General features: G+C 43.1%; 2 protein-coding genes and 1 long non-coding RNA gene across 21 annotated transcripts in view; 2 read left to right on the top strand and 1 right to left on the bottom strand.

Annotated features, from left to right (window-relative positions):
* The window catches only part of rap1gapa (RAP1 GTPase activating protein a), a 110,711-nt gene extending 93,720 nt beyond the window's left edge, over positions 1-16,991 (top strand). For 9 of the 19 annotated variants that reach the window (XM_052058020.1, XM_052058021.1, XM_052058004.1 and 6 more), the window contains 11 exons: positions 644-715; positions 797-883; positions 964-1,107; positions 3,479-3,613; positions 6,815-6,892; positions 7,556-7,665; positions 7,736-7,855; positions 9,069-9,225; positions 10,722-10,833; positions 12,738-12,817; positions 15,169-16,991. In XM_052058020.1, the coding sequence (XP_051913980.1) occupies positions 644-715; positions 797-883; positions 964-1,107; positions 3,479-3,613; positions 6,815-6,892; positions 7,556-7,665; positions 7,736-7,855; positions 9,069-9,225; positions 10,722-10,833; positions 12,738-12,817; positions 15,169-15,198 (1,125 nt within the window). In that variant the 3' untranslated portion in view covers positions 15,199-16,991. Of the gene's footprint in view, positions 1-643; positions 716-796; positions 884-963; positions 1,108-3,478; positions 3,614-6,814; positions 6,893-7,555; positions 7,666-7,735; positions 7,856-9,068; positions 9,226-10,721; positions 10,834-12,737; positions 12,818-15,049 lie in introns of all 19 variants that reach the window. The other 10 variants (XM_052058006.1, XR_007961354.1, XM_052058005.1 and 7 more) reach the window with 10 other exon arrangements.
* Positions 13,497-14,116, bottom strand: LOC127596085 (uncharacterized). Its single transcript, XR_007961369.1, has 2 exons — positions 13,849-14,116; positions 13,497-13,554 (listed from the first exon to the last, which is right to left on the bottom strand). It is a non-coding gene; the product is annotated as an uncharacterized LOC127596085 (long non-coding RNA).
* A 4,325-nt stretch (positions 16,992-21,316) lies between the features above and the next one.
* Positions 21,317-23,408, top strand: fitm2 (fat storage inducing transmembrane protein 2). The gene is made up of 2 exons (XM_052058182.1): positions 21,317-21,536; positions 22,380-23,408. The coding sequence occupies exons 1-2, from the start codon at positions 21,364-21,366 to the stop codon at positions 23,020-23,022; spliced, it is 816 nt and encodes a 271-aa protein (XP_051914142.1). The 5' UTR covers positions 21,317-21,363; the 3' UTR covers positions 23,023-23,408.
* The last annotated feature ends 3,135 nt before the right edge of the window (positions 23,409-26,543 follow it).

The following is a 26,543-nucleotide window of genomic DNA, read 5'->3' on the forward strand; positions in this document are numbered from 1 at the left end:
TCCCTTCGCCAATCAGGATGCAGAACCCAATGCACTGTTAAAGAAAAAACAACATTAAAAAAGCACCAAAAAAAATCTGTGAAACAGCAAAGCCGTGAAAGATGAACCGTGAGAAAACTGCAATACAATGTGACAATTGTCGAATTGAGTCGTGTTGCCCGGTACGAGATGTTTGGGCCTGACATGTTTGGGAGCTTCTTGTTGCCCTGGGAAAACAAAACACAGGATCACTTTTGGTATTTTGACCATTTTTTTGCATTTTTGCAACAAAAAATAAATGTAGCGTTATAAATAAATGGAAATGTGGATGTTGTGTTGACAGTAGTTTACATAATGAAACAAAAATATTCATTTTCATTCATTTATCAGAGAAATGTCCAATTTTGCAGTCATTTTTGTCCCCCAGAGCCATAAATGGCTGCACTGCTCTACTTGTCTCTCATGATCAATGCTCAGTAATTGCCATGGTAAGGCAAAACTTTAATGAGCAGTGGCGTCTTTCCATGAGATGTGACAGCCTCCAACAGCTCAAAGCAGCTGCTTTGAACAGACCTGGGTGTCAAATGTGAAGTCATTCTCGATTCTTGTAAGCTTTGAATCTCTGGGGGGAAAATTATCTAATATTTCACATTAAAACTCACAGGTGTCTGTGACAGCACGAGATGATGTACCTTTCTTTGGTCCCGCCCTCCCAAATCCTGCTGTCTTCAAAAAAGTAAGAAAGTGACAACTTGGAAATGTGGACCGTCAATTCCCAATTTTGGTGCTTTTGTTTGAACAACCTTTTATCCTGCAGGGCCTTGAGTTCCATGAATTCCTTTTCACTAAACTCATCAATGCTGAATACGCCTGCTATAAAGCTGAAAAGTTTGCCAAGTTAGAGGTGGGTTTTACTTCATTGTTGTTTTATTTTCAGATCAAAATGACAAGTGTCCTTCGCACATGTTTGTGTGCCCGAGTTAGGAACGAACCAGGTCAGCCTTGTTGGAAACGCTTTACGAGGAGCTCCACGTGAACAGTCAGGCCATGATGGGCGTCGGGGGAGATGACGACAAGCTGGAGAACGGCGGCGGTGGTGGCAGTGGAGGCTTCTTTGAGTCCTTCAAGGTAACCGGCGAGGCAGCAGTGGAGGCTTCCAACAAGTAGCCTCACTTCCTTTTCAAATGATGCTGCCCCAGTGGAAAAAAAGGATATGGCAAGGAAAGTTGGGCATTTTAGGAAATGGGTTTTGAGTTGGTTCTCATTGGAAAGAAATTGACAAAATGCCTTTTCTCACGGTGTGGAGATATACCTTTTAAGGTAAGTGATTCAGCACCTTTTTTGGTTTTAGGGAAAGCAATGCAGTCGTGCCTTGAGATGTGACTCAAAGCAATGTTTAGCTGATTATTTGATTTGGCGTGTTTTGCCTCTTTCAAGGATCTTCATGTTTGGACTTAAACAAAGGACTCACTGTTAGTAGGGCAAATCCAATTTCTAGTGTTAGAAATATAAATCAATGCGACGATAAATACGATCAAATTAGTGAGCAAGCAATTTCTCAATGGCCAGTTATGTTCTTGTGAGAATAGCCTGATTATTTTGTCTTCTTTTTTTTAAATAAGTAAAATGGTACCCCATAATTTTGTGCTTCAATAATATACAGTAATGACATGATAAAACAGAAAATAATGACATATTTTTTGTTGTTGTTGCTTTAGTTCAATCAGTAGCGAACGGTGAGATTTGGACCTGGGCCTTCAGTATGTATGAAGTGATGTAGTCAAACCCTGTGGCATTATCGAAAGCAATGTGATATGGTTGTTTTTAATAAACAACATCTTTCCTCATATGTTAAGAAACTCACAAGTCGGCTCACTTGTATCTCAAGGCACCACTGTATTGAAGAACTGGCATAGAAACAAACAAACCCCCCCCAAAAAGATGGAAACTACTCTGCATCAGCCTGAATGTAAACAGTGAGATCCCAGCCTGCGCTTGTTTCTATTCAACAACTGAGCGAGAAGAGTGTCCGGCCAGCTTTTGGAGACTGCTGAAAGTGAAAGTGTGATTTTTCTTCCGTCTGTTTCCTCTCTGGCTGTGAAGCTGTTCTTGAATGACTGTGTGGACTTTAGCAGGAAGGTGTTCTGTCACGCCACTCGCCTTCCTGTCTGCTTCCTCCCATGCTTCCTTGCTTTCGACGTGCTTTTCACCTCCAGATGTAGCTGCTTCTCCACTTTGTGCTCTGCCTGCATATCTACACACTTGGCGTTTTCCCGCCAAGCGCCACTTCCCCTCGCTTCCTTTGCGAGCTCACTAAGCATCATGTGAGCTCAGCCACCTGAGGGCTCGTAAACGCAACGGTGGCTTCCTTGTCTGTCAGGGTGAAATCAACACCAGACTATGGCTGCACAATTAATCGAATTGTAATTGTGATCATGATTCTTTTCTGCCATGGTTGAATGAACCCGAACGGCAGCCATATTTATATTTCAAATGTGGGCTCTGCATATTTAATCAACAATTTCTTCAAACAGCAGTCAGCCAACCACCAGGGGGCAAACAATGCATGGTTTTAGCTTCATGAAGCTGCCTAAATAACAAGGGGGAGCACCCAGCAGTGGCACCCTAAAGTCACGCTCTGGGTTGACGAGAGCGAGTCATGTCGAGAGAAAAAGTACAGCAAAAATTGGAGATGGGAAGGATTATGGCGGGGAGCGATTCCTCCAAAGGGATCAACAGCTGTTTGTCAATTTTTGGTTAATTCTTGGGTGATGTTTTTTCAATTGCCCTATTTATTAAATATCAATTTTAAAACTTTTTAAAAATGTATTAATTTTTGGTGGGAGTCAACCGCCCCGTTTTTCAGGTAAAACACTCATTTGCATTTTGGGATCACAAATAGCAAAAATCCCCAGGAGATTTGTTTTATGTTCCCTGTAAATTTCACAAGATGATGACAAAGCACTACCGTTCTAGAAACATGTCATGGGCAAGTCATGATGCTCCTCCTCAAACTTCAACATAGCTCCAAGATGGTGCAAAAACAATGCTTTTTTAACAAGACAAAGGTTTGGCCTGAGTACAACTACAGTGCATGCGGGTTCGTTTTTCAGCAATAAATAAATAAATAATACTAATCCAGGTATTTATAATGCGTATCTCTTATACTGGGATATTTACTTTTCAGTGTCCAATGCGATATTCTTTTTTTTCTAGTTACATGTTGTACTAAAAACTGTTTACATACGTTTTTTTGAAAAGTAGTGAAATAAACATCCATTATTTTTTCTCCCCAACATCATGATTAATTGGGATTACAATCTTGATCAAAATAATGATGATTATTATTTTGGCCGTAATCGTGCAGCCCTACATCAGGCTTTCTGCCTGTATTGTAAGTGTTGAGGGTCAGCCCGGAGGTGGTTCCCGTCATCTAGCAGCCATGCTGAGGGGTCCTCGCCATCTCAATGCATGTCCTCCTCCTCGTCTCTCTCCGTAGCGGGTGATACGCAGCAGGAGCCAGTCTATGGATGCCATGGGTCTTACTTTCAAGAAGCCGCACGCGATGCCCGCTAGCCTCAGCGGAAGCTTTAACCACAGCACACCCGCAGAGAGCCCCAAATTCCCAGGGATAGTAAGTACAGCCCTGCTCCTCCTGGTCTTTGAGGAGCTGCACCTCGGGCCCTCTTTTCTCCCATAGAACTACTAGAGCTCGTACCTTCCCTTCCTCTCACTTGCCTGCTGCACTAACGTCTCACATTGAAGCACGGCACACTCGCTTGACTGAAGCTGTGTGCCTCGTGAGGCTCCTCTCTCACTTTGATGAGGCTTGCACATTTGTCTGCCAGCACAAGCACGTGCCACTCTACTCACAGCAGCGGCAGACTTGCAGCAGCAAGAGGTGATGTTGTGTATCTCCTTCGAGGTGCACCTGAGAGTTCTTTTCCCTTCTGAATAAATTGTCACTTACATTCTTATGTACAGCGTAATTCGCCCTCCATCATTGTGATTACATTCCGGACGTGATAAGTGAAGTTTGCGATATAAAAATACCCTATCAAAAATACACAATGCCTATTTTTATAGCATTTATGTAACTTTTTAAAAATCTTTATACTGTTTAAAACAATACAAAAAGAAAATGAAAAAAAGAAATGCTGTTTTTCCAAACTAACAAACTGAAATTATCACCTTACAATGTACTTCAATAATCGGGCCAAAATATGTACATAATAAAGCTACCCTACATCCATCGCTTTCTGTAAGTGTAAAAATCAGGATTGAAGAGGTTTTAGTTTTCAGTAATCTTCAGCACAAACTGAACTGACTGAAAAATCCGCAATGGATGGAGGATTATTGTACAGCCTCATTGTGGGATTCTATGAGGGGGATTTGGGGGGTGGGGGGGTTCTTGTGTGTGTGTGTGTGTGTGTGTGTGTGTGCGTGTGTGTGTGCGTGTGTGTGCGTGTGTGTGCGTGTGTGTGTGTGTGTGTGTGCGCGTGCGTGTGCGTGTGCGTGTGCGTGTGTGTGTCACATTGTAACAGCATTTCTCAACCTATATGAACATAGGTCACATATTGCATGTATTCTCAAAAAAAGCCACCAAACAAAAATGTCAAAAAAGTACATATACAGATGACCTTGTCCATTTTACTAACCAGTACGATAAAGTATGAAATGTGGTTCTGTTTAGTTGAACACAAAGCTATTTTCTAATATAAAGGGCAACTAATGCGTAACTGTACCTTTTCTTACCTAGTGGATGAGCATTATCACTGGAACATAGGTGTTTTTTAAGGTAAATGTTGAAGACGCTGTAAAGTCCAATCAGATTTATATTTAAATATTCATGTTTCTGTGTAATTGCTGAAAGCACATGCAAAGATGGTGAACCACTTAGTGGAGAGATCAATTTTGGAGCTATAGCTTCAAACTGTTTTTCGCCATTTCAGTTTTCCTAACTTTGGGGGGGGGGGGCGCTTGGGTAAAACCGCATCCAGTAAGGCACTTTGGCATGCGCGGACTCCTTTGTTCGCAAAAGTGGTTATCCGGCACAGCTATGACTTACATCCTGAAGTTGTTATTACTTTTTACTACAACTACATCGTACAGTTAGCTAGCTAGGCCTGTATTCCAAAATCCTTTGGATGCTCCAATTTACAGAACAGCTCGATGTTGTTTTTGAATTCTCAAATGTTATGTGTTTTGTCTTATTCAGATTACTGTAATATGTTGGAAGACAATGCATTGTGGTTATATAGTGCAGCTAACGATCAGTACGTATTCGTTCATGCCATGTTGGGTGAGCCGCAGACTGTTTATTACGTGCTGGTGTGTTTAATAGACCTCGACTCAAAATGTCTCTGTTATGTGAACCTAAACAAAGAGACAACATCAAGCGGCGATGATGCTATGGATGAGCCTGCAGTTCCAGAATCCTGTTAGCTCATGAGATTTCTAAAGACTCTTGTCGTAGAATTGAAAAGCCCCACAACAACTTGGTGGGTGGGTTGACCAGATTTAAAAAATTGAAAACCTGGACACTACTATTTCGTTGAAAACCAGGAAGTATTCTTAATAAATGTACATAGGTCAATCTGGTGAAAAGTAGTTATGTTGTTACTTTAGCTAATGCTAAATGCTATGTTGGTTGACATAAACTCAATGCACTCACCATTACCCAACCTTTTTTGTTTGGTGCTGGTGTTGTGGCAATGTAGTTTCCCCCGAAAAAAATTGAATCCCCTGTCCTGCGACTTGAGTTATAATAGTAGTTGTCATTGCTCTTTGGTACATTGAATGAGTACTGTATTTATTATCACATCATAATGTGATACGTTTGATGTTTTTTCCACCCCCACAATATTATAGAAGAACATGATAGTTACATAGATATTAACTGAAGTCTGTAGGACACAAGAAGGACTTCACCACTGACCTGAAATGTAAACATTTGCTTTTGTTTGTCAAATGTGGTAGCCAAACTTCGAAGTGAACACTCATCTCATCCATATGGTGTTAATTTTTTCCAAGACATTTTTTTTCACTTTACAGGATCTTTCATGGTTTGGGCAATAAAAAAATGGAGATTGGAGAACATGATGCCTGACTGATTAATCCATTCATTAGGAGTTGTGTCTCCCAGATTTTGCCACACTCAACAGCGTATAATAAAAAGACCCATCATGACATTCCAGTTTAGCATAAGAGTCTCACTTGTTTACACAGTATTGCCATTATATTTTTAAATATTGTCACCTTCCTAGAATAAAAGCCTAAGTCCTTTTTTAATCCAAATTAAATTAATAATCATTTCATTTCATAAGTAGAATTGAATGTTCGGTTTAGCTACTGACTTAGATTTTAGTGGAGGTGGCCAGCATCATCATATATATATATATGGCGGAGGCCATTATTTTACGAAGGTGACGGCGTCTTTTCAAAATGCATTTTGATGCATCACTCTGTATCACTTTTCGGTTGCTAAACTAGCAATAACAGTGGTCCAGTACTCACATGACTTAAAACGCTGCTTTGGTGTGAACCCGAATGTATAATTTGTATTTTTTGTACTCTGCTGCACTATTTTGTTTTTGCATCTTCTTCTGCTCACAGGCTCGCTTATCCGGCTCACCTTTTCTTTCTCTCATCCAGATGCTTGTCTCACACCACGCAGAACCGAAATGATGCACACTCTGGATTTTGTTTGAACCACACGACTTGCATGGAATCTCATGAGTTTTCTCATTTTGACCCTCCTTGTCGACTGTCACCATCTTCTCTCCCCCCTCCCTCTCTTTGCCCCTCTCCATCTCTCTCTTCCTGCCTGGCTCAGTCATTGCTTGTCCCAGGAAAAAGTCCCAGTAAATATGGACGTCGAGGCAGTGCCATAGGAATAGGATCAGTAGAAGAGGTTCATGTTTAATTCTCACTTATTTTTCAAGCAACTCTTACTCTGTTTGCTGTCTGTCTGCTCGGCACCACTGCACCATGGCCAAGTCCTTCTCATGTTCAACTTCATGCCAACATTTTTTTTTTTATTACCATGAAAGAGCCATTGTGCACGTCTAAGGATAAATACAAAATTAAGAGACCTCTGCAAAATGACGAGTTTCTAGGATTTATGTGTCAAGTATGTGTTATGTTGAAGGAACATTTTTGTTTCCTTCTGCAGGTACAGTACATGCTACGAACAACTTAACTCCCAAATTCCAAATGCTAATACAGTGGGGCCTTGATATACCAGTTCAATCTGTTATAAGATCATGCTCACAACTTGCATCTCAAATCATCTTTCTCCATTGAAATGCATTGAAATACCATTTAACCAGTTATAGCCTCCCAAAAACTATTTAAAAATTGACTTTTTAACAGGACATATAGCTTTTTAATAGTGTAGATTATAAACACCAACAGTAATTGCATAATTGAATAGAATGTAAAGAATGAAATTGTCTTTATCACCTTTCCCTTTCATTCCTTGGACACTGGGCTGGTCCTACTGGTGTGTGTGCCAGCTGGTGGAATGCACAGAATAGGTTTTATGAGTCTAACAATGAGTTCTGTCCCTTTGCAGTCTCTGATCATCCCGGGGAAAAGCCCCACAAGGAAAAAGTCTGGTCCCTTCAGCTCCAGGCGGAGTAGTGCCATCGGGATTGAAAACATCCAGGAAGTGCAGGAGAAAAGGTGCAATTTGAATAATACTGTCTCAAGTAGAATCCCAAAGTGTTAACGTTCTTTTTGTCTGATGGAGCAGTAGAGAGAACTCCCCGAACACCCAAAAGACCCCCGACAGCGGCCACGTCTCTCAGGACCAGAAATCGGACAACTCGTCCAATCAGAGCTCACCTGAGGGGCTCACCATTGCCAAGAACAGGTGTGACTTGAGCCAAGTATCATTGTTTTTGTTTCCGTTTTCAGTGGTCCGTATGCACAGCAATGAATGAAGGATTTCTAGTTGAAAGGTCAGACGCTATCTTACTGAAAAATAACCTGTCAATAAATGTGTGTTCACTTGCCGTTGTGTCATAGCTGCAGTGCTGTTAGCATGGGGGAAAAAAGTTCAAACCTTCACTAGTTTTGGTAGCGGTGCTTCGTTTTCCTCACCACTGCTTTCGTACCGCCTTCCTGAGTCAAGTCTGCACATGCACAGTCAGAATGTGGGTTGTCCTGAGAAGGACGGGAAATAAGATCAGATGAAGCAGTTGATGTGTTTTCAAGCATTTGAATTAAGACAATAATAAATGCTTTAAATCAAAGTAAACTAGCTCAGTTTTTCTGAGACGTTTGTGGGCACCATACAATTTCCTGTGTTTGCCTTTTTGTACGTTAGCCTCTGCATCAATATACCATAATTTCATGATATTGAGACACATCCATGTGTCTTTCCTCAGTAGACAGTAGTTTTTTCCTCTGTAGACATGTGTTGCCCCTGATTTGCTGGTATCCACACTCAAAAATTGAAGTATTGTCCTCCGCATATTTTTGGAGGTTAGAGTTAGCCTTTGTCTGAGCTTTCTCTTTCCTGGTGTGAGACACGAAGCCCTTTCGTGTGATTACGTGTTCTCACAAAACCAAAGAACAGCAGAAAATCCTGGATCTGCGCCCAGTTTTATTGAGTGACAAGAGTGTTTTGAAATGTCCATGTGGCGAAAAAGATTTGTATTGGAAAATACTTAATGCCGTCGACTGCTGTTTATGTTTCGGCTAAGTCCACTTGCGAGGCTGTCATCGTTCTTTGTGAGCAGCCAAAATTATGTTTTGTATTCTGTAAATTTGCAACCTAAGACAATCTCCCTCTTGATTTTATGCTTAATGTTATCAAAAAAATGTGGGTCATAGAAGAAATTACGTTAATATGGCTGATAGATCATTTGTTGGATTTAAATTTTAAAATAAAATGTCATCTAATGGCCCATTTAAAAAAAATGTTTTGTTTTGGAAAAACAAATACCAAAATAACCAATCCTGTTTTCATCATTTGCATTTTTTTTAATTTTGGATTTCCAACTGAGAATGGCAATAAATGACTATGTGGCAGTTTTGTGGTTGACCGTGGCATTTAGGTTTATTTTTTTAATGTGCGACAGGGCCCCATCCATCCCCGAGGCCAACGACCTTTCGCGCTCCTCATCCAATGCCAGCAGCTTCGCCAGCGTGGTCGAGGAGAACGAGGCAGTAGAGGATTACGACACGGGCATGGTGAGTTCCGTGTCCCTCATGCTGCAAAGGGAGAGAAGATTTCCAGTAAGTTGCCAATATATTTTCACGGGAAGTTAAGCTGCGGCATTCTAGAAAGGTAGCATATACAAAAAAATAAATGTTTGGTGTTGACATAATCAGACATTTGTGAAAAATAATTCGCAATTCGGACGGCCCCGTAGTCCAGTGGTTGACACGTCGACATCACAGTGCAGCGGTACCGGATTCAATTCCATCCCCGGCCTCCCTGTGTGGAGTTTACATGTTCTCCCCAGGCCTGCGTGGGTTTTCTCCGGGTGCTCCAGTTTCCTCCCACAATCCAAAAACATGCTTGGCAGGCGGATTGAACACTCTAACATGGTCCCTCGGTGTGAGTGTGGGTATGGATGGTTGTTCGTCTCTGTGTGCCCTGCGATTGGCTGGCAACCGATTCAGGGTGTCCCCCGCCTACTGCCTGAAGACTGCTGGGATAGGCTCCAGCAGCCCCCGCGACCCCAGTGAGGATGAAGCAGTTCGGAAGATGAATGAATGAATGAATTTGCAATTCAGAAGCATGCCATTTCAACAAATGTACTTTTATTTGCCTTCAAATACAAGTTGAAATCTTTCCGCGACCACACTCTTTACTCAAAACACTAAACTCCTCTTTCCTCATTCAAATGAATGAAAATGCCATTGAGCCGTTCCAACTTACCCTAACACAAACATTTTTTTTTAATCGGTAATGTGATTTTTAATTCACAAAATAGCACTCTGTGATGTAGTGCTTTATATACTGTATTCAGGAAGTAAAATGTAATGAAATAGAATCTAAAGAATTTAATCAATTTTGTATGGTTATAATGGGACATCATGGCTCCTTCTGGTTTGTGTGTCTAGTCCACCAGGGGGCAGTATAATACAGACACAGTATGAGTAAACATTTGCACACGCTTCAGTAGTATTGGTTTGGATAAAGAAAAGACACCTGTAATTATTGTTATACTGTCTGTTTACATGAGCTGATGCACCATTTTTATTCAAATAATTGTTGCCTCAAAGATTTTAACAGCTTGACACAGATGCTATTCATGAGCCCATCTATGGCATTTTAATTGTTGGTTAGAATTACATTAAGCAGCCTTTCTAAACTACGTGGTTGTTTTAATTACACAAAGTGTAATTCACTTTGTCGTGTGTGTGTGTGTGTGTGTGTGTGTGTATGTGTGTGTGTGTGTGTGTGTGTGTGTGTGTGTGTGTGTGCGTGTTAAGTTGATTTCACGGTCGCCATCAAGGATGCCAGCTCACAATTTGAAAAACTCAGGTGTCTGGTCACTCGTATGTCAAGGCACCACTGTACTTGAACAATCAATTCTTTCACTGAAGAACAAGAACACGAATGCTGAGGGAAATATGAATATGATAGTAATTTGCCAACACAACCCAATGAAAGTGAACAAAAATACAGTTCTCAGTTTTTCAAAAATTCCCGAGCATTCCTCAGGTGTGCATTTCATCTGACAGTCAAATGTGCATTTGCATTGCGGCCTGTGGTCTGTCAGGAGAGTTTGTCGTCCGCCGGGACACCGCACAAGCGGGATTCTCTGACGTACAGCACATGGCTGGACGACAGCCTGAGCAGCCCCAGCACCAACAGCCGCGGCAGCTCGCCAGGTGAGCCGACGTGGCGTGCACATCAAATGGCAGGCCTGTAATTGTCAATTTCAAGAGGAGGATGTCCTGTAAGTCGCATTTGCCTTGCATTCTCTCAGCATTATGACTCACTGTTCCCTTTTCAGTCTTGTGCTTGTTGTATGTGGAAAGGTTGCTGGGGATTTTTTCACCCCAAAATATGCAGCATTTGTATCACTTTTAAAAAACAAAATGTAAAAATCTATTACACTACTAAAATGTTACGAATAGATTTTGAATTTAAAAAAAGATATTGTCATTTCAGTCATGTTAAAAGATACGAGTTTTTAATTTAAAAATAATAATGATGAAAAAAGTAATCTCCTTTTTTATTTTTATTTTAAAACTGTAAAATAATAGTTACAAAATACAGTATCTCACATTTTAAAAATATTGTTCTCAAGTTGAATTATATAAGATATTGGCTCTTTTTTATGTTGAACAGCATACAAATTTGAAATTATAAAATAAAATTGTAGAGAAAAAATGAGCATTAAAATCAAGATACTTTCAAAAATGTTTTTTGTTGAATCTCTGGTTTGCACCTCACGGTGCAGGGCTCTAGAGTTTGATTCTAGGCCTTTGCTCCCACATTCCAATAATATGCGTGGCAGGTTAAGAAAACCTTTATTTGTCTCGCAATGGAGAAATTCCCAATTCACAGCAGCAAAGTTATGAAAGGAAGAAGTAGAACAACAAAATGTAGGAGCTGCTGGAAAGGCAGCCACTCTCGCGGCGCCATTTTGAAGTCAAAATAACAAAAAGAACACAACACAACACCTAGGACACAGACAGTCGTGCAATCTTCACCACCTTTCTGCATACACGTTGTTGTCTGAAGCAGTTATAGATGAAAGAGGAGAGGATCAGAGTGTCCTTTCACCAGTGGGTCAGAGACGTCATGCTGAAAATGTGCACATGTCTGCTACAAGCTAAGTTTTGAAAGCGAGCACGAAAATGGAGCGTCCATTGATGAAAAAAGAGATTAGTTCACTTCTCCTGTCCCACGTAATCCGCTTCAAACTCCAAGCCGCGACTCCCAGTTCCAAATCTGCATCTGTGCTCCGCACTAATGCTCCTTTCCTCTCATCTGCCTCTCCAGCAGCTCATATCCCTGTTTGAGTTTCTTTTTGTCCTTTTACTTTATTTATTTCTTTTGGGGTTTTTTTTCTTTCTTCTTTCTACCTACATACTTGCTCCTTGAGGCTGTAAATTCACTCAGTGTGGGACAAATAAAGGATATCTTATCTTATCGTCGGCTCCTCAAGCCTTACATCTATCCAGCCGCAGACCGATCAAAAGCACCGATCTCTCCGCTGAACAAAGCGGGGCTGTGAAAAATGCTGCCCATTACAGGCGCAAGACACAAGCGCCCCGGGACTGTCCAGCAACGACAGTCAAATGGCGCCGACATTCCTCCCAGTCAAAAACAGTGCTGGTATACCCATGCTGCCGAGAAGGCGCAACCACCGAGCACGGAGTCTCCTCCTTGATGAATGTCGTGGCCAAAAACTGCTGAATAAAGTCCACATCTGGTCCACATGACGTAACAACAAACACAAAGTGACAACACAAACACAAAAACAACAAAAAAAAGCAAGGCTCATGAGAGCACTTGCCGACGGCTGCCTACTCGGGCTCCATCTTGACTTTAATGGAACACTTGTCTAAATTGTCCCTCGGCGTGAGTGTTTGTGCAGATGGTTGTTTGTCTCTGTGAGCCCTGTAATTGGCTGGCAACCAATTCAGTGTTTATGCCGCCTACTACCCGATGACGACTGGGATACGGTCCACGATCCCCGTGACAATAATGGATGAATTTCAAAACGATATTGGTTAATGCTGAACGATAAATGATGCGGTATGTGTGTTGGCCAATCATTCAGGTCCTGCTAAAAGTGAGCGAGGGAAAGGAATAGACATTCGCATCAAACTCGAGCGACCTCACGATCATCAGTCATCATCGGTGAGTTCACCCAGTTTTTCTTCTTCTTGGCTTTGTTTCTCGACAGCGAATCAAAGAATCATGAACAATGGCGGCCACTGTGATTCAAGGTGAAAATTAAGATAAAAATTTGGTGTGTTTGGAGTTAGGCTGGCAAATATTGCTGTAGAGGGGCTTTTTTTTTTAATTTCCTTCAAAAAAAATGAAGTAAATGAATTCATCAAAGCCTGTGAGCGAGCAACAGTAAAGTCATATCATTTACCAGTCCCTTAACCATATCAGATTTTCCACCATGTCTATTTTTTAAGCAACTTACCTATTGAAATGTAAATTATATGCAGTGTTTTGTTTTGAAACAATTGAGCTCATGTAACATCTTTTTGATTGACACGTCACACATTCACACTATACGATGGCTAAGATCATCATTTAAGCCATGTCATCTGAATTCTCAAGCTTTTGGCCCCCGGAAGTGCAAAAGTCATGATGAAAGTGTTTACAGCAGGGGTGCCCACACTTTTTCGGCCTGGTATCTACTTATGACATGACCGAGTCAAAATGATCTACCGCCTGTTAAAAATGAAAAACACATTATTTTTATCCTATATATTTTGAATTATTTTTATTTGTACATTAAAGGTATGCATGAGTGCATCAACCTATATAGCACAATACAACAAATAAATGTTTTGTAATTACCTTACTCTGACGACTTGCACTGAATTAAACCAGACAGGGATGCATAGTCCGGACAGTAGCTGCCTCAAGCAGATTTCCAGATGCTCATCAGTCATGGTGGAACGGTATTTGGATTTGATGATCTCCATGTGGGAAAAGGCTGACTCACATAAATAAGTGGAGCCAAATAATGCGGTCAAAAAGGTAGCACATTTCCTGATGTTGGGGTACTTGTCCTCTGGGGGTAAGTTCCAGAATTGCACTTTGAAAACGAAAAATAAGTCCTCCTCCCACTCCTTATGGTAGTGGTGGGTCTTCGGATTTTTACTTAGTCCAGCTTTTCCACTCATATTTATCTCTTGTCTTATTTTCACATTTACGAGAGTTGTGCATTAATTAGCGGAGTTGAATGTGCATGCGCAGTGAAGCGTGTGGCAGAGAAAGTTCGAATGTCATTGTCAGGACGGATAAAAAAAAAAATTGTTAGGACGGATTTTCTGTGATTTGTAATTGACTTCTTAAATAAAGATTGTTATTTAAAAAAAAACTGTCAGGGTGGATGGTCGACCTGATCTACCCACAATGCCTTTCAGATCTACCGGTAGATCAGGATCAACGTAATGGGCACCCCTGGTTTACAGCATACAATGATGCCTTGAGATCCGGGTTTTATTTGTTTCACGACCACATTTGCAACTCAAAACAATCTTATCACAACTCCACTTTGCCCAATTAAATGAATGGAAATGCAATTAATCTGTTAAAAAATACATTTGGAGTGTGTTTTTTAATTTGGAAAATTGCAACCCATAAAACTGTACTATGTAAAAAAATTGTTGCATCAAAAAAATAGAATGTAAATGAATGCAATACTTCAAGCATCATGAGTTAACGCTTAATTTCATTTGTTGTGCTGCTTCTTTTGGTGTACCCAACTTAGCTACCAGGGGCAGCATAACGGAGTCATGCAAACATAAATGAAGAAGAATAGTTTGACAACTATTGTCACCCACTTGTTGTAAGTGAGAGATCATCATATTGTTTGTATACATGTGTTGCTCTGCCATTTGTGTTCAAATATATTTTTCTTCAGAATCAGAATCAGATTCATTGGTCCAGTATGTAAAACACAAGGAATTTACTTTCTGACCCGTCTGGGGGAACGTAAACAAAACAATGACCCACAGAGGGAGACAGAACATGAAGCCTGGCAGTTCGCTGTTAAGCGCCTTGATATCTCACACGCGAAAAGAAAACATTTGGGTTCTTGCGCGTTGACTGCCATTGATAAATGGTAGATGGTTAAAGACATTTTCAATTGTGTGTTCGCATTGAACTAGAGGACTTTAAGGCAAAGTTGTTTTGTTGTTTTAAATACTCAACATGTAATTCTCTTCATTTTATGTTTAGTGGAGTAGAGTTCACTGCCATCGTGTTGCGCTTGTATCTCAGGTTTGCGCTCACAAGCTAAAGCAAAATAAATGAATAATCAGTGACAAGTCACTCATATCTTAATCCACCAGTCTCTGTCAAGCGCTGCTTCATTTGGTCGTGCTTTGAATGCTTTTTGTACAGAACTGTTAGCTCAGCCCACCTACTAGCGTCGTGGATTCCCATCTTCAGGTTGGATCGCCTGGCCGTTCTTTAATTTGTATGTAACTTTTGATTGACATTCTTGTCCTTCTCTTCCGAAGCATTCCCATCACGGTCCCTCCGGGAGATGAGCGAAGTACAGGCGTTTGCCATGACCATGTGCAGAACGGGGGATAGGAGCAGCAGCAGGCTACGGGCATGGAACCCCGTCTAACGGCTGCTCGGTGATGGCCGCAGCGTGGCGCATTAACACATAGGGCAGGTGGCGTGGCAGGAGGGCCAGACTTCTTCACAGTGTGATTTCCTGGCACTCTATTCTTTGTCACTGAGCTGCAAATGCACACTCACCGTTCCCGCAACCTGAAATGTTTTCATGCCTGACACGTTTGAGTATGTCTTCTTGAGTGTTCCGACTCCACAGGGTAAAGACATGGAACTCTTTGTGAAAAGGAACTTACAGATTTGTAGTTGGTTTAATTCAAATTCAAATAATTTAATTTTGAAAAGGGACAGTGTACATTAATTGAGATTTTAATACATGTGAATGCACTCAAGATCGTTGCAAGACTAGTTCTCATTGAAGGTCTCTATGCTTGATGTTACTGCACATCTTCGAATAACTAAGTGTACAAAATACACAACAGAAAAAAATGTACATTATCACTAAAAGTATATAATACAGTTAATAAAATCCGGACACGATGTCCACAATCACATCACACAAATAACAAAATTGTTTTTCCAACGCCGTAGCCAAAATGATGCAGTGGTGCCTTGAGACAGGACTGACCCCACTTATTTCAAGATACAAGCCGTCATTATGCAATTTAGTCTTTTGTTTTTTTGCTTTGGCTTGCAAGTGCAAACTTGGGATACGAGCACTGGATGGTGACAGAGGGTAGTTGTGACTCTTCTTCGTTTGTCTGTATGACTGTATTATACTGCTCCTTGGTGGCCAAAGTGGGCACACCACAGGGAGCTGAAGAATATTGAATCGAAGCACTAACATGAAATCACGGGTGCCCAAGTCCAGTCCTTGGGAGCCCCTATTCAGCCCCTATTACACGTTTCCCTTTACAAGCTTGCTAATTAGCCAATAAGTTGAATCGGATGTGTTGGAGGAGAGAAACGTGTAAAAAAAAAAAAAGGCTGAATAGGGGCTCCTGAGGACCGGACTTGGGAACCTCTGTATGAAGTCATGATGCACAAGCTGTTTACCTATTTATATTCTATCATTATGCTAATATCCTTACGTTTTTATGAAGTACAATATAGAGTGCTATTTTTCTGATACACGTGTCTAAAGAAACATTTCGCAGAGTGAGGCGGGGGGGCGGGGATTTTGTATTTCCAATCATTTCAATGGGCAGAGGTGATTATCGATACGATAGTCACGGAAGGAATTGAACTTGTATTTTAAGGCACCACTGCATTTTTCACATTTGACAGTTTTTGTCATTTTCCAACTGTTAAGTGACTGCCCGTCCTCATTTCATGGATGCAAATATCCTGCAGCCGACGAGAGAAGGCGGTACCTGATTCCACCGAGTCACTCCAGTACGGCCGATATTTGTTGTGAACTTTTGGAAGCATCCGCCTTTTACATGTTTTCATGCTTTGTGTTTCCTGACCACTTTCTATTTAATAATTTTCTCTATTTAATCTTCTACTTTGTTTTTCTTTCAATGTTTTATTTATGAATTGCATTGGTTCTTTTTGGAGTGATGCTCTTCTTTTTCTTTAGTGTGAATTTGAATGTTTTGAACTGTGAAATTCTTCAGGTGTCAACTTATTGGTAAAAAATGTTTAAAATGATCTTTTATTTGCTTTGAAGTTGAGCAGAAAATGCGCGAAATTCAACTACTGATGATGTAAATATTTTTTTGATTGTGTAAATATTTTTTGGGAGAGGGTAAAATAAAAACTCAACAATGTATTATTGTTCAGAGCTGTACCTCTGAAATTGTATTTTTAAAAGCTTTGGGGTTACAATGATTCCACATTATTTTTTGTCTGTTGTATAAAAGGGAATAACTTTACTTTTTCTGTGTCATTTCAGTTGCCTTAACACAAAGCAAGTATAGTTCATGAAGCAAATGTTTGTTGTTGTTTTTATTGTAAATAAACACCATCGTAAACTGATTGTCAGTGTACTGTATTCTTAAATCATCAATGACAAATTTCATATCGGCTCTCAAAAATGTCTCCATATACCGAACAAAAGTTCAGCTTACTCGGTTAAACAGGTACAACTGTGTCACATAGAAGACAACATGCAGTTCCATTAGCAGATGAAAATAAAACGACTTTTGTTCAGCGGTATTCATTCAAACTTGGTATGTCCATCCATCCATCCATCATCTACCGCTTATCCGGGGCCGGGTCGCGGGGGCAACAGCTTTAGCTTCTCCCTAGCTACTTCTTCCAGCTCTCCCCGGGGGGGTCCCAAGTCGTTCCCAGGCAAGCTGGGTGACATAGTCTCTCCAGCGTGTCCTGGGTCTTCCTCGGGGTCTCCTCCCGGTGGGACATGACCGAAACACCTCACCGTGGAGGCGCTCAGGAGGCATCCGAATCAGATGCCCAAGCCACCTCATCTGGCTCCTCTCGATGTGGAGGAGAAGCGGCTCGACTCTGAGCCCCTCCCGGATGACCGAGCTTCTCACCTTATCTCTAAGGGAGAGCCCGGACACCCTGCGGAGAAAACTTATTTCGGCCGCTTGTAACCGGGATCTCGTTCTTTTGGTCACGACCCATAGCTCGTGACCATAGGTGAGGGTTGGGACGTAGATCGACCGGTAAATTGAGAGCTTCGCCCTTTGGCTCAGCTCCTTCTTCACCACGACCGACCGATACAACATCCGCATCACAGCAGACGCTGCGCCGATCTGCCTGTCGATCTCCCGCTCCCTCCTGCCCCCACTCGTGAACAAGACCGCAAGATACTTGAACTCCTCCACTTGGGGCAAGATCTCCTCCCCGACCCGGAGGGGGCACACCACCCTTTTCCGACTGAGGACCATGGTTTCAGATTTGGAGGTGCTGATCTTCATCCCAACCGCTTCACACTCGGCTGCGAAACGCTTCAGTGAGAGTTGGAGAGCCCTGCTTGAAGGAGCCAACAGTACCACATCATCTGCAAAAAGCAGGGATGCAATACTGAGGCCCCCAAAACGGACAACCTCAACGCTTCGGCTGCGCCTAGAAATTCTGTCCATAAAGGTTATGAACAGAATCGGCGACAAAGGGCAGCCTTGGCGGAGTCCTACCCTCACTGGAAACGATTCCGACTTACTGCCGGCAATGCGAACCAAACTCTGACATCGGTGGTATACTGTCCGAACAGCCCGTATCAGGGGGTTCGGTACCCCATACCCTCGAAGCACCCCCCACAGAACTCCCAGAGGGACACGGTCAAACGCCGTCCACAAAACACATGTAGACTGGTTGGGCGAATTCCCACATACCCTCGAGGACCCTGCTATGGGTGTAGAGCTGGTCCACTGTTCCACGGCCGGGACGAAAACCACACTGCTCCTCCTCAATCTGAGGCTCGACTTCCTGACGGACCCTCCTCTCCAGGACCCCTGAATAGACCTTACCAGGGAGGCTGAGGAGTGTGATCCCTCTGTAGTTGGAACACACCCTCCGGTCCCCCTTTTTAAAAGGAGGGACTACCACCCCGGTAGTGGTGGTAGTCCCAACATCGCTGTTGACCACGCGATGTTGCAGAGGCGTGACAACCAGGACAGCCCCACAGCATCCAGAGCCTTGGCACCGAGGAGCCCCTGAGCCTTGCCACCGAGGAGCTTTTTAACCACATCGGTGACTTCAGCCACAGAGATAGGAGAGCCCACCTCAGAGTTCCCAGGCTCTGCTTCCTCCAAGGAAGACGTGTTGGTGGAGTTGAGGAGGTCTTCGAAGTACTCTGCCCACCGGTTCACAACGTCCCAAGTCGAAGTCAGCAGTGCCACATCCCCACTGTACACAGTGTTGGTGGTGCACTGCTTCCCCCTCCTGAGATGTCGGATGGTGGACCAGAATTTCCTCAAAGCTGTCCGGAAGTCGGCTTCCATGGCCTCACCAAACTCTTCCCACGCTCTGGTTTTTGCCTCGGCGACCACCGAAGCTGCGTTCCGCTTGGCCAGTCGATACCCGTCAGCTGTCCACCAGCGAGTACCGGGGTTGCCGCCACGACAGGCACCAACCACCTTACGGCCACAACTCAGATTGGCCGCCTCAACAATAGAGGCACGGAATATGGTCCACTCGGGCTCAATGTCCCCCGCCTGCCCCGGAACATGGGTAAAGCCCTGTCGGAGGTGGGAGTTGAAACTCCTTCTGACAGGGGATTCCGCCAGACGCTGCCAACAAAACCTCACAATACGTTTGGGTCTGCCAGGGCGGACCGGCATCTTCCCCCACCTTCGGAGCCTACTCACCACCAGGTGGTGAACAGTTGACAGCTCCGCCCCTCTCTTCACCCGAGTGTCCAGAGCATGCGGCCGCAAGTCCGATGATACAACTACAAAGTCGATCATCGAACTGCGGCCTAGGGTGTCCTGGTGCCAAGTGCACATATGGACAACATTATGTTTGAACAAGGTATTCGTTATGGACAATCCGTGGCGAGCACAGAAGTCCAATAACAAAACACCACTCGAGTTCTGATCGGGGGGGCCGTTCCTCCCAATACCGCCCCTCTAGGTCTCACTGTCATTGCCCACGTGAGCATTGAATTCCCCCAGCAGAACAAGGGAGTCCCCAGCAGGAGTACTCTCCAGCACACCCTCCAAGGACTCCAAAAAGGGTGGATATGCTGAGCTGCTGTTTGGTGCATATGCACAAACAGTCAGGACCCATCCACCCACCCGAAGGCGGAGGGAGGCAACCCTCTCGGTGTGAACCCCAATGTACAGGCACTGAGCCTGGGGGCAATGAGCTTGCCCACACCTGCTCTGCGCCTCTCACCGTGAGCAACTCCAGAGTGGAAGAGAGTCCAACCCCTCTCGAGAGAACTGGTACCAGAACCCAGGCTGTGTGTAGAGGCAAGTCCGACTATATCCAGTCGGAAATTCTCTGCCTCACACACCAGCTCGGGCTCCTTCCCTGCCAGAGAGATGACATTCCATGTCCCAAGAGCTAGCTTCTGCAGGATCGGACCACCAGGGTCCCCGCCTTTGGCTGCCGCCCAACTCACATTGCACCCGACCTCTTTGGCCCCTCTCAAGGGTGGTGAGCCCATGGGAAGGGGGACCCACGTTGCCTCTTGGGCTGTGCCCGGCCGGGCCCCATGGGTGTAGGCCCGGCCACCAGGCGCTCGCCAACGAGCTCCACCTCCAGGCCTGGCTCCAGAAGGGGGCCCCGGTGACCCGCGTCCGGGCTAGGGAAACCTTGGTCCATATATTTTACTCATCATAAGGCGTCCTTTGTCTGGCCCCTCACCTAGAACCTGTTTGCCATGGGTGACCCTGCCAGGGGCATAAAGCCCCAGACAACTTAGCTCCTAGGATCATTGGGACACACAAACCCCTCCACCACGGTAAGGTGACGACTCATGGAGGGGACTTGGTATGTCACAAATTTGATTTCATAGTCATCTCAATCCAGTTCAAAGACCATCACACCTCCTTTCCAGACATTAGCTTCCTATATACCATACCATATGTACACACATAGCAGCATTTAATGAAATAAGACAGTATGCTTCTTCAAAAAATAATGGCTTGGCCATCGACAAGAATTCCAGTTTCTCACATACTGTACCTATAGTTTCTTTGCAAAATTAATTGCCCCCCCTACCCTGGTCTAGGGTATACTGTATCTGATGTCTCTTGGTATATTCGCGTCATACGTGCTATGGTGGACCCCCGCTCATTGTGAGAGATAGTTACCGGGTCGGCCCGAGGTTAGTGAGGATCCGCATGTAACTGATATTTATTGAAATGCATTGTAAAAACAAAACGATTACAAATAAATGATTAGTAATTTTTAACCCCCCCAAAATATTCACAAATGCTGATAAATATTCAGTTCAAATGGGAGAAATGTCTGTACCCCCCCTCAACAATCATTAAAATGTTTATATAAACATATATTTAAAAATCTCAACAGAATTGGGGGAAACAACTATCTTTGGATACACGGGTGCAGAAGCGCGAGTATAAGGGGTTCGAGTGCACTTGTGAATGAGTTCCATTCACCTTGTCACCACCAGGAGGCAATAAAGCGCCATGTTAGCGTTGTCACGTCAAGCAAAGTGCAGAAGAAGTCAATGTCGGGCGAAAGTGTCAATCAACATGGCGGCGGTAGACGTCGTCGTGAGCAACTTGGTGACTCTGTGGAGGATCCCAGCCGTCAGACACAATTTCCCGTGGATGTTCTTGGTCATTTCAGTCGTGGGCTCCATTCTCAAAGAGCTCCAGCTCGTGCCACAGACTTATTTCAGCAGTAGAAGAAATTTCCTGAACGTGTGAGTAGAGCTAAAGCGGGCTAGTTTGTCGTTAGCCTGCTGAGGTCAGAGCAATGTTGTGTGTTATTTATTATTTTATTTTATGTTAACTGTTTTCTAAATTACTTTGTTACAGCTTCAGCTGTTGCGAAAGGGCTATTTAAATCAGGATGTATTGTATCACAGGCTTCGTGAAATTGAAAAAAAAAACATCTGGGAGGTTCTTGAAAATAGTGGCAGACAGCAAGTGCTTGCTGATGCCTATTTTAACACGAGTTTGTGTTCATTTTGATCATTGTGAACACAGCTACCGTATATCCCCAATTGTATGAGCGTGTATAGAGTTATGCAGCCACATTTCTCAAGTTTGGTTTTATTTCTCCCCACTTAAAGTATTTTTAGGGTTGCGTGTTATAGGTTAAAGGTCACATTAAAGGGGCTGTCAACCCCGAAGTGTTCTTTCATCAAAATATGTTGTCGAATAACGCCATTCAGATTTGCATTGAGTTGAGCAGTAAAATCCACCAATTTTTGTCCAACTCAGCGGTTGACCCTTTTGCCACTCGCAGTCGACTGAAAACAACATCAGTTGCTCAGGGTTCAGGTAATGACCTATCATGACTTTACTTCAGAAAACAGGTTACCCCGTGATTGGTCGTGCCCTGAGCAACTATTTTCAGATGACAGAAAGTGTGGAAATGGTTACACAGCCTTTGCTGCACAATTCATATTTCACAAACACCATATTAAGCAGAATGCTGTGTGGAGGCGCATAGAATATATTACTGTCAATGTGTGGTTTGACTTCCTCTTTCCCGCCTGAGTGGAGAGGTGAGTCCAAGTGTCATTTTTTTGGTTTTGCAGGTATTTCGTCAAAGTGTCGTGGGGTTGGACGCTGCTTCTGCTGACTCCCTACGTCCTCCTCTCCAACACGGCCTTTAGCCGGAACGCTGTCTTCCTGGGCAAACGGCTCCTTTCCGTGGCGGTGGCCACAGCCGTGTGGTATGCGTGCACCACGACCTTCTTCTACATCGAGGGTGTGACCGGCTCATGTTTTCAGACCGACTCAATGGATGTGAAGGCCGACCGGTTTGCATCCATAGCCGAATGCAAGCGCGCCGGCTTCTACTGGCACGGCTTCGACATCTCGGGGCACTCCTTCATCCTGACCTACTCGTCCCTGCTCATCATGGAGGAAACGGCGTCCATGGCCTCTCTGAAGACGGCGAGTATATCTGCGCTTCCGAGGGTGGTCCTCAACCTTCTGTACGTGGCGCTTAACCTCATCATCATCCTCTGGGTGTGGATGTTCAGCTGCACCTCAGTTTACTTCCATGATGTGTCTCACAAGGTGGTGGGCACTGCAACTGGGCTCGGGGCATGGTACTTGACATATCGCCTTTGGTATCTTAAACCGTTGTCGCCGGGACTCCCGCCACATCACCAACTGAGGGAGCAGAAGCAGCTGCGCCTGCGCTCATCTATTGATCCACTGCACTCCCAGTGACGTTACCTGGATGTCATTGCGTACAGCAAGACATTCCCTTGTCGTGAAATTGCAGAGGTTTTCAAGTTGGATTGACAGTTTGCTTTCCTGACCAGTGAAGAGTATCTTTTCTGTTTTTATTTTAACCCCCCCCCCCCCCCCCCCTTGAACCAGCATTACCTCTTGATTCAAAGTGAATCTGACACTACAGCAATCCTCCATTTGGGAAAATTACTAAATCTATGTGTAATTGACCCCACCAAAAATGTTTCAAATTGCATCTACAGTATTGATAGTTTCAACCGTTTTGTATCACAAACTCTGATCGACAAACACTGAAATATTTTTTAGTCATCTTACGAAGTTATCCATGCAATTAAATTGCTTATGATTTCAAACAAATTCACCCCAAGTGCCAAACCCCTGACATGTCACTTGGACATAGTTCCATGACACCGCAGTGCCACTAGATAGTGTCAGAGTCCTGTCTAATTGCAGAGAAGTTCTTAAAAACACTATTCATTCATTCATCTTCCAAACCGCTTGATCCTCACTAGGGTCGCGGGGGGTGCTGGAGCCTATCCCAGCTGTCTTCGGGCAGTAGGCGGGGGACACTCTGAATCGGTTGTCAGCCAATCACAGGGCACACAGAGACGAACAACCATCCACGCTCACACTCACACCTAGGGACAACTTAGAGTGTTGTATCAGCCTGCCACGCATGTTTTTGGAATGTGGGAGGAAACCGGAGCACCCGGAGAAAACCCACGTAGGCCCGGGGAGAACATGCAAACTCCACACAGGGAGGCCGGAGCTGGAATCGAACCCGGTACCTCTGCACTTTGAAGCCGACGTGCTAACCACTGGGCTACCGGGCCGCCAGGTCTGAACACTAATTAAAGATTATTTTTAACAATCGGTTAATCTGTTGCTGATTTTTCCATTGGACTGTTGAATCATATTTTAAGCAGCATTTTTAAATTTCCATTCCTCATCCAAAGAGTGTTGTTGTTTCAAAACGACAATCAAATTGATTTTGTTTTATTTCCAGGTTTGTATTTGTAACATGTCAGAAAATCGGCACATGTATGGATCATTTGTCTTTCAAAGTGAAAATCCGTTGTTTGCAAAGGTCTTTGTGAGTCAACACAAAAGAGTCTCCTTCCTTGGAGGACTACAGAGATTGTTGAATATTTACTCTGGTGATGACGATTTGGACAATTCGAAGATGAGCGAGGTCTCGAAACAATTAATTGATTTTCCAAATGGTTGATTAATTTGATAATTGATTATCCATTCATCCATCCATCCATTTTCTGACCCACTGAATCCTCTACCATCTGTCTTTGTGCCCTAGGCGGGGTACACCCTGAACTGGTTGCCAGCCAATTGCAAGGCACACATAGACAAACAAACATTCACACTCGCAATCAAACCTAGGGGCAAATTACCGATTGTTCCATTAACGTGCCATCGTGGTTTTGGAATGTGGGAGCAAAGTGCAATACTGGAATAAAAACCCACGCAGTCATGGGAAGAATATAAAAACTCCACACAGGAAGGCCGAGCCAGTTTTGAGCCCATGACCTCTGCACTGTGAGGCGGACGTGCTAACCAGTTGTCCACCATCCCGATAATTGATTAATTGTTGCACCTCAACTGGTGCCAAATACTGTATTTCCAAGTCATCTTACAAATAAGTCACTTAAAATGATTTGATGAGAAAAAATGCAACTGAAATGCTGCACTAGGCTCCTGATACATCACTTACTTCAATGTTATTCCTTTGCAACAATTTACCTAAGCTGATGCCCGCCCAAGCCCTGCTTAATCACACAAGTGTTCGGTTCGACCCGTGGGTGGATTTTTGGCCATTTGGGGCAAAATAGGTTTATTGTGTGTTTGTCGGCTGTTCCGCTCGTTTCAGTTTGCAGATACCTCGTTTCTACCTGAATATGAAGGAAAGTTTGGTGCCATTACTTTTAACAGATCAACATTGAATTTAGTGAAAAATGAAATCGTATTTGATTAACAAATGGCCTGCTCTCTTCTGACTGTCAAAAAAAATTGTCTTCATAATCGATGCCTATCTCTTTTTGTGTTGATTAACTGGCCTGGATTATGATTGGATGAGCATCAGATATTAATTTTGTGAGGTCTCTGTGGAAAATGTCCTTTACGTCTGTTTGTTTTGCATGGTGACATTGATGTCAAGCTGAGTGATAAGATGGCTGTCAAGCAGGTCACAGTTCACATTATTTTTCGGCTTTGGCATCATTTTAGGGTGACTCAGAAAGAGACCCCCACCCCCAAAAAAACAGTAAACAAGCACTTTTTTTCCCCACTGAATAAGTGTTTATGCAACAGGTAGTCGAATAGAATTTATTTTTTGTAATCATCAAACTAATGAGAAAATAATTTCCCATCACACACTTGCATGCGTCAATAACGTGTATTGAATGTCTGAATGTACATTATTCAATGTTTTACCATTTTGAATTGTAATGGCAGCGGTTGTGCTGCGCACTGTTACAGTTTAGAATTTCCTTCGTTCGCCTTGATTTAAAAATAACACATTTTAGAGATAAAGATGGCGGCTTGTGGGTTGCACCCAAAACTTCAAGTCTTTAAATATTAAATGTATCGGAACTGAACTTTGAAAACAACTAAAAAGTACATTTGGCACTGCATATGATTTGTTGTACTATTACACAAAGCTCTTAGTTTAATGACTGGATACCGATATGAAGCAGACTAAAGTCCCCATGATGTTACTCAAATGCAATGATACACAGATCAACAATGAGATGAGTTAAAAAGAAGTTGAATGAGAGGAGACATCTCTCCATTAGTGCATATCTGTGGAGTCGTGTAGCAATAATTCATGACAGCACATCCAAGACCACCAAAATGAAAACAACCAAATGAGGGCATTTTTTTGCTGTTGTCGTTTGGGTATTTATTTTGTCATTGATGGCAACGGAATAAATTAAGGCCTATGAACAAACATCATAAAAAGCACCATAAATAAATGCATATTTATATATATATAAATATAAAAAAATAAAAATAGATTATCGTGAAATGTAGCGGCCACCCACAATCACAAGTAGAATTTCTTCACTGTGTGGGCGCGTGAAGCGCGAGGTTCCAGGCGGACACACAATGAACTGAGAAATAAAATAAACATTGAATTCAACTTCCACTTTCTTCATTTGCGCTTTGTCAGCGGGAGTGTTGCAAATATTCACAAGAAACGTCGCAGTGCCTTTTAAAAAGTGACTCAATATCCTTAGCATTGCTTTTATTTCCATTCTCACAAACACTTGGCAAATGCTGTGCATTCGATTCCAATTTGAACAAAAGAAATCAATACCAAGTTGAATGGTCCATATAAACGTATGCTCAGAAGCACAACAAAATATTTGTTCAGTGAGCAGAATCTTCCCAGAATGTTTTTAATCGTGTCATTTTTTTTTTTAACGCCGCTTTTCTGTAAAGGAATAACAGATGTGATAGAGGTCCCCCCACCCCATGCTTGA

Source organism: Hippocampus zosterae, chromosome 2 (assembly GCF_025434085.1).
Source record: "Hippocampus zosterae strain Florida chromosome 2, ASM2543408v3, whole genome shotgun sequence".
Lineage (NCBI taxonomy): Eukaryota > Metazoa > Chordata > Actinopteri > Syngnathiformes > Syngnathidae > Hippocampus > Hippocampus zosterae.

Bases quoted from the DNA above. Each gene is read 5' to 3' on its own strand.
- fitm2 (XM_052058182.1), top strand. From the start codon at position 21,364: ATGGCGGCGGTAGACGTCGTCGTGAGCAACTTGGTGACTCTGTGGAGG. The intron at 21,537-22,379 runs GTGAGTAGAGCT...TTGGTTTTGCAG, and splicing joins AGAAGAAATTTCCTGAACGT to GTATTTCGTCAAAGTGTCGT.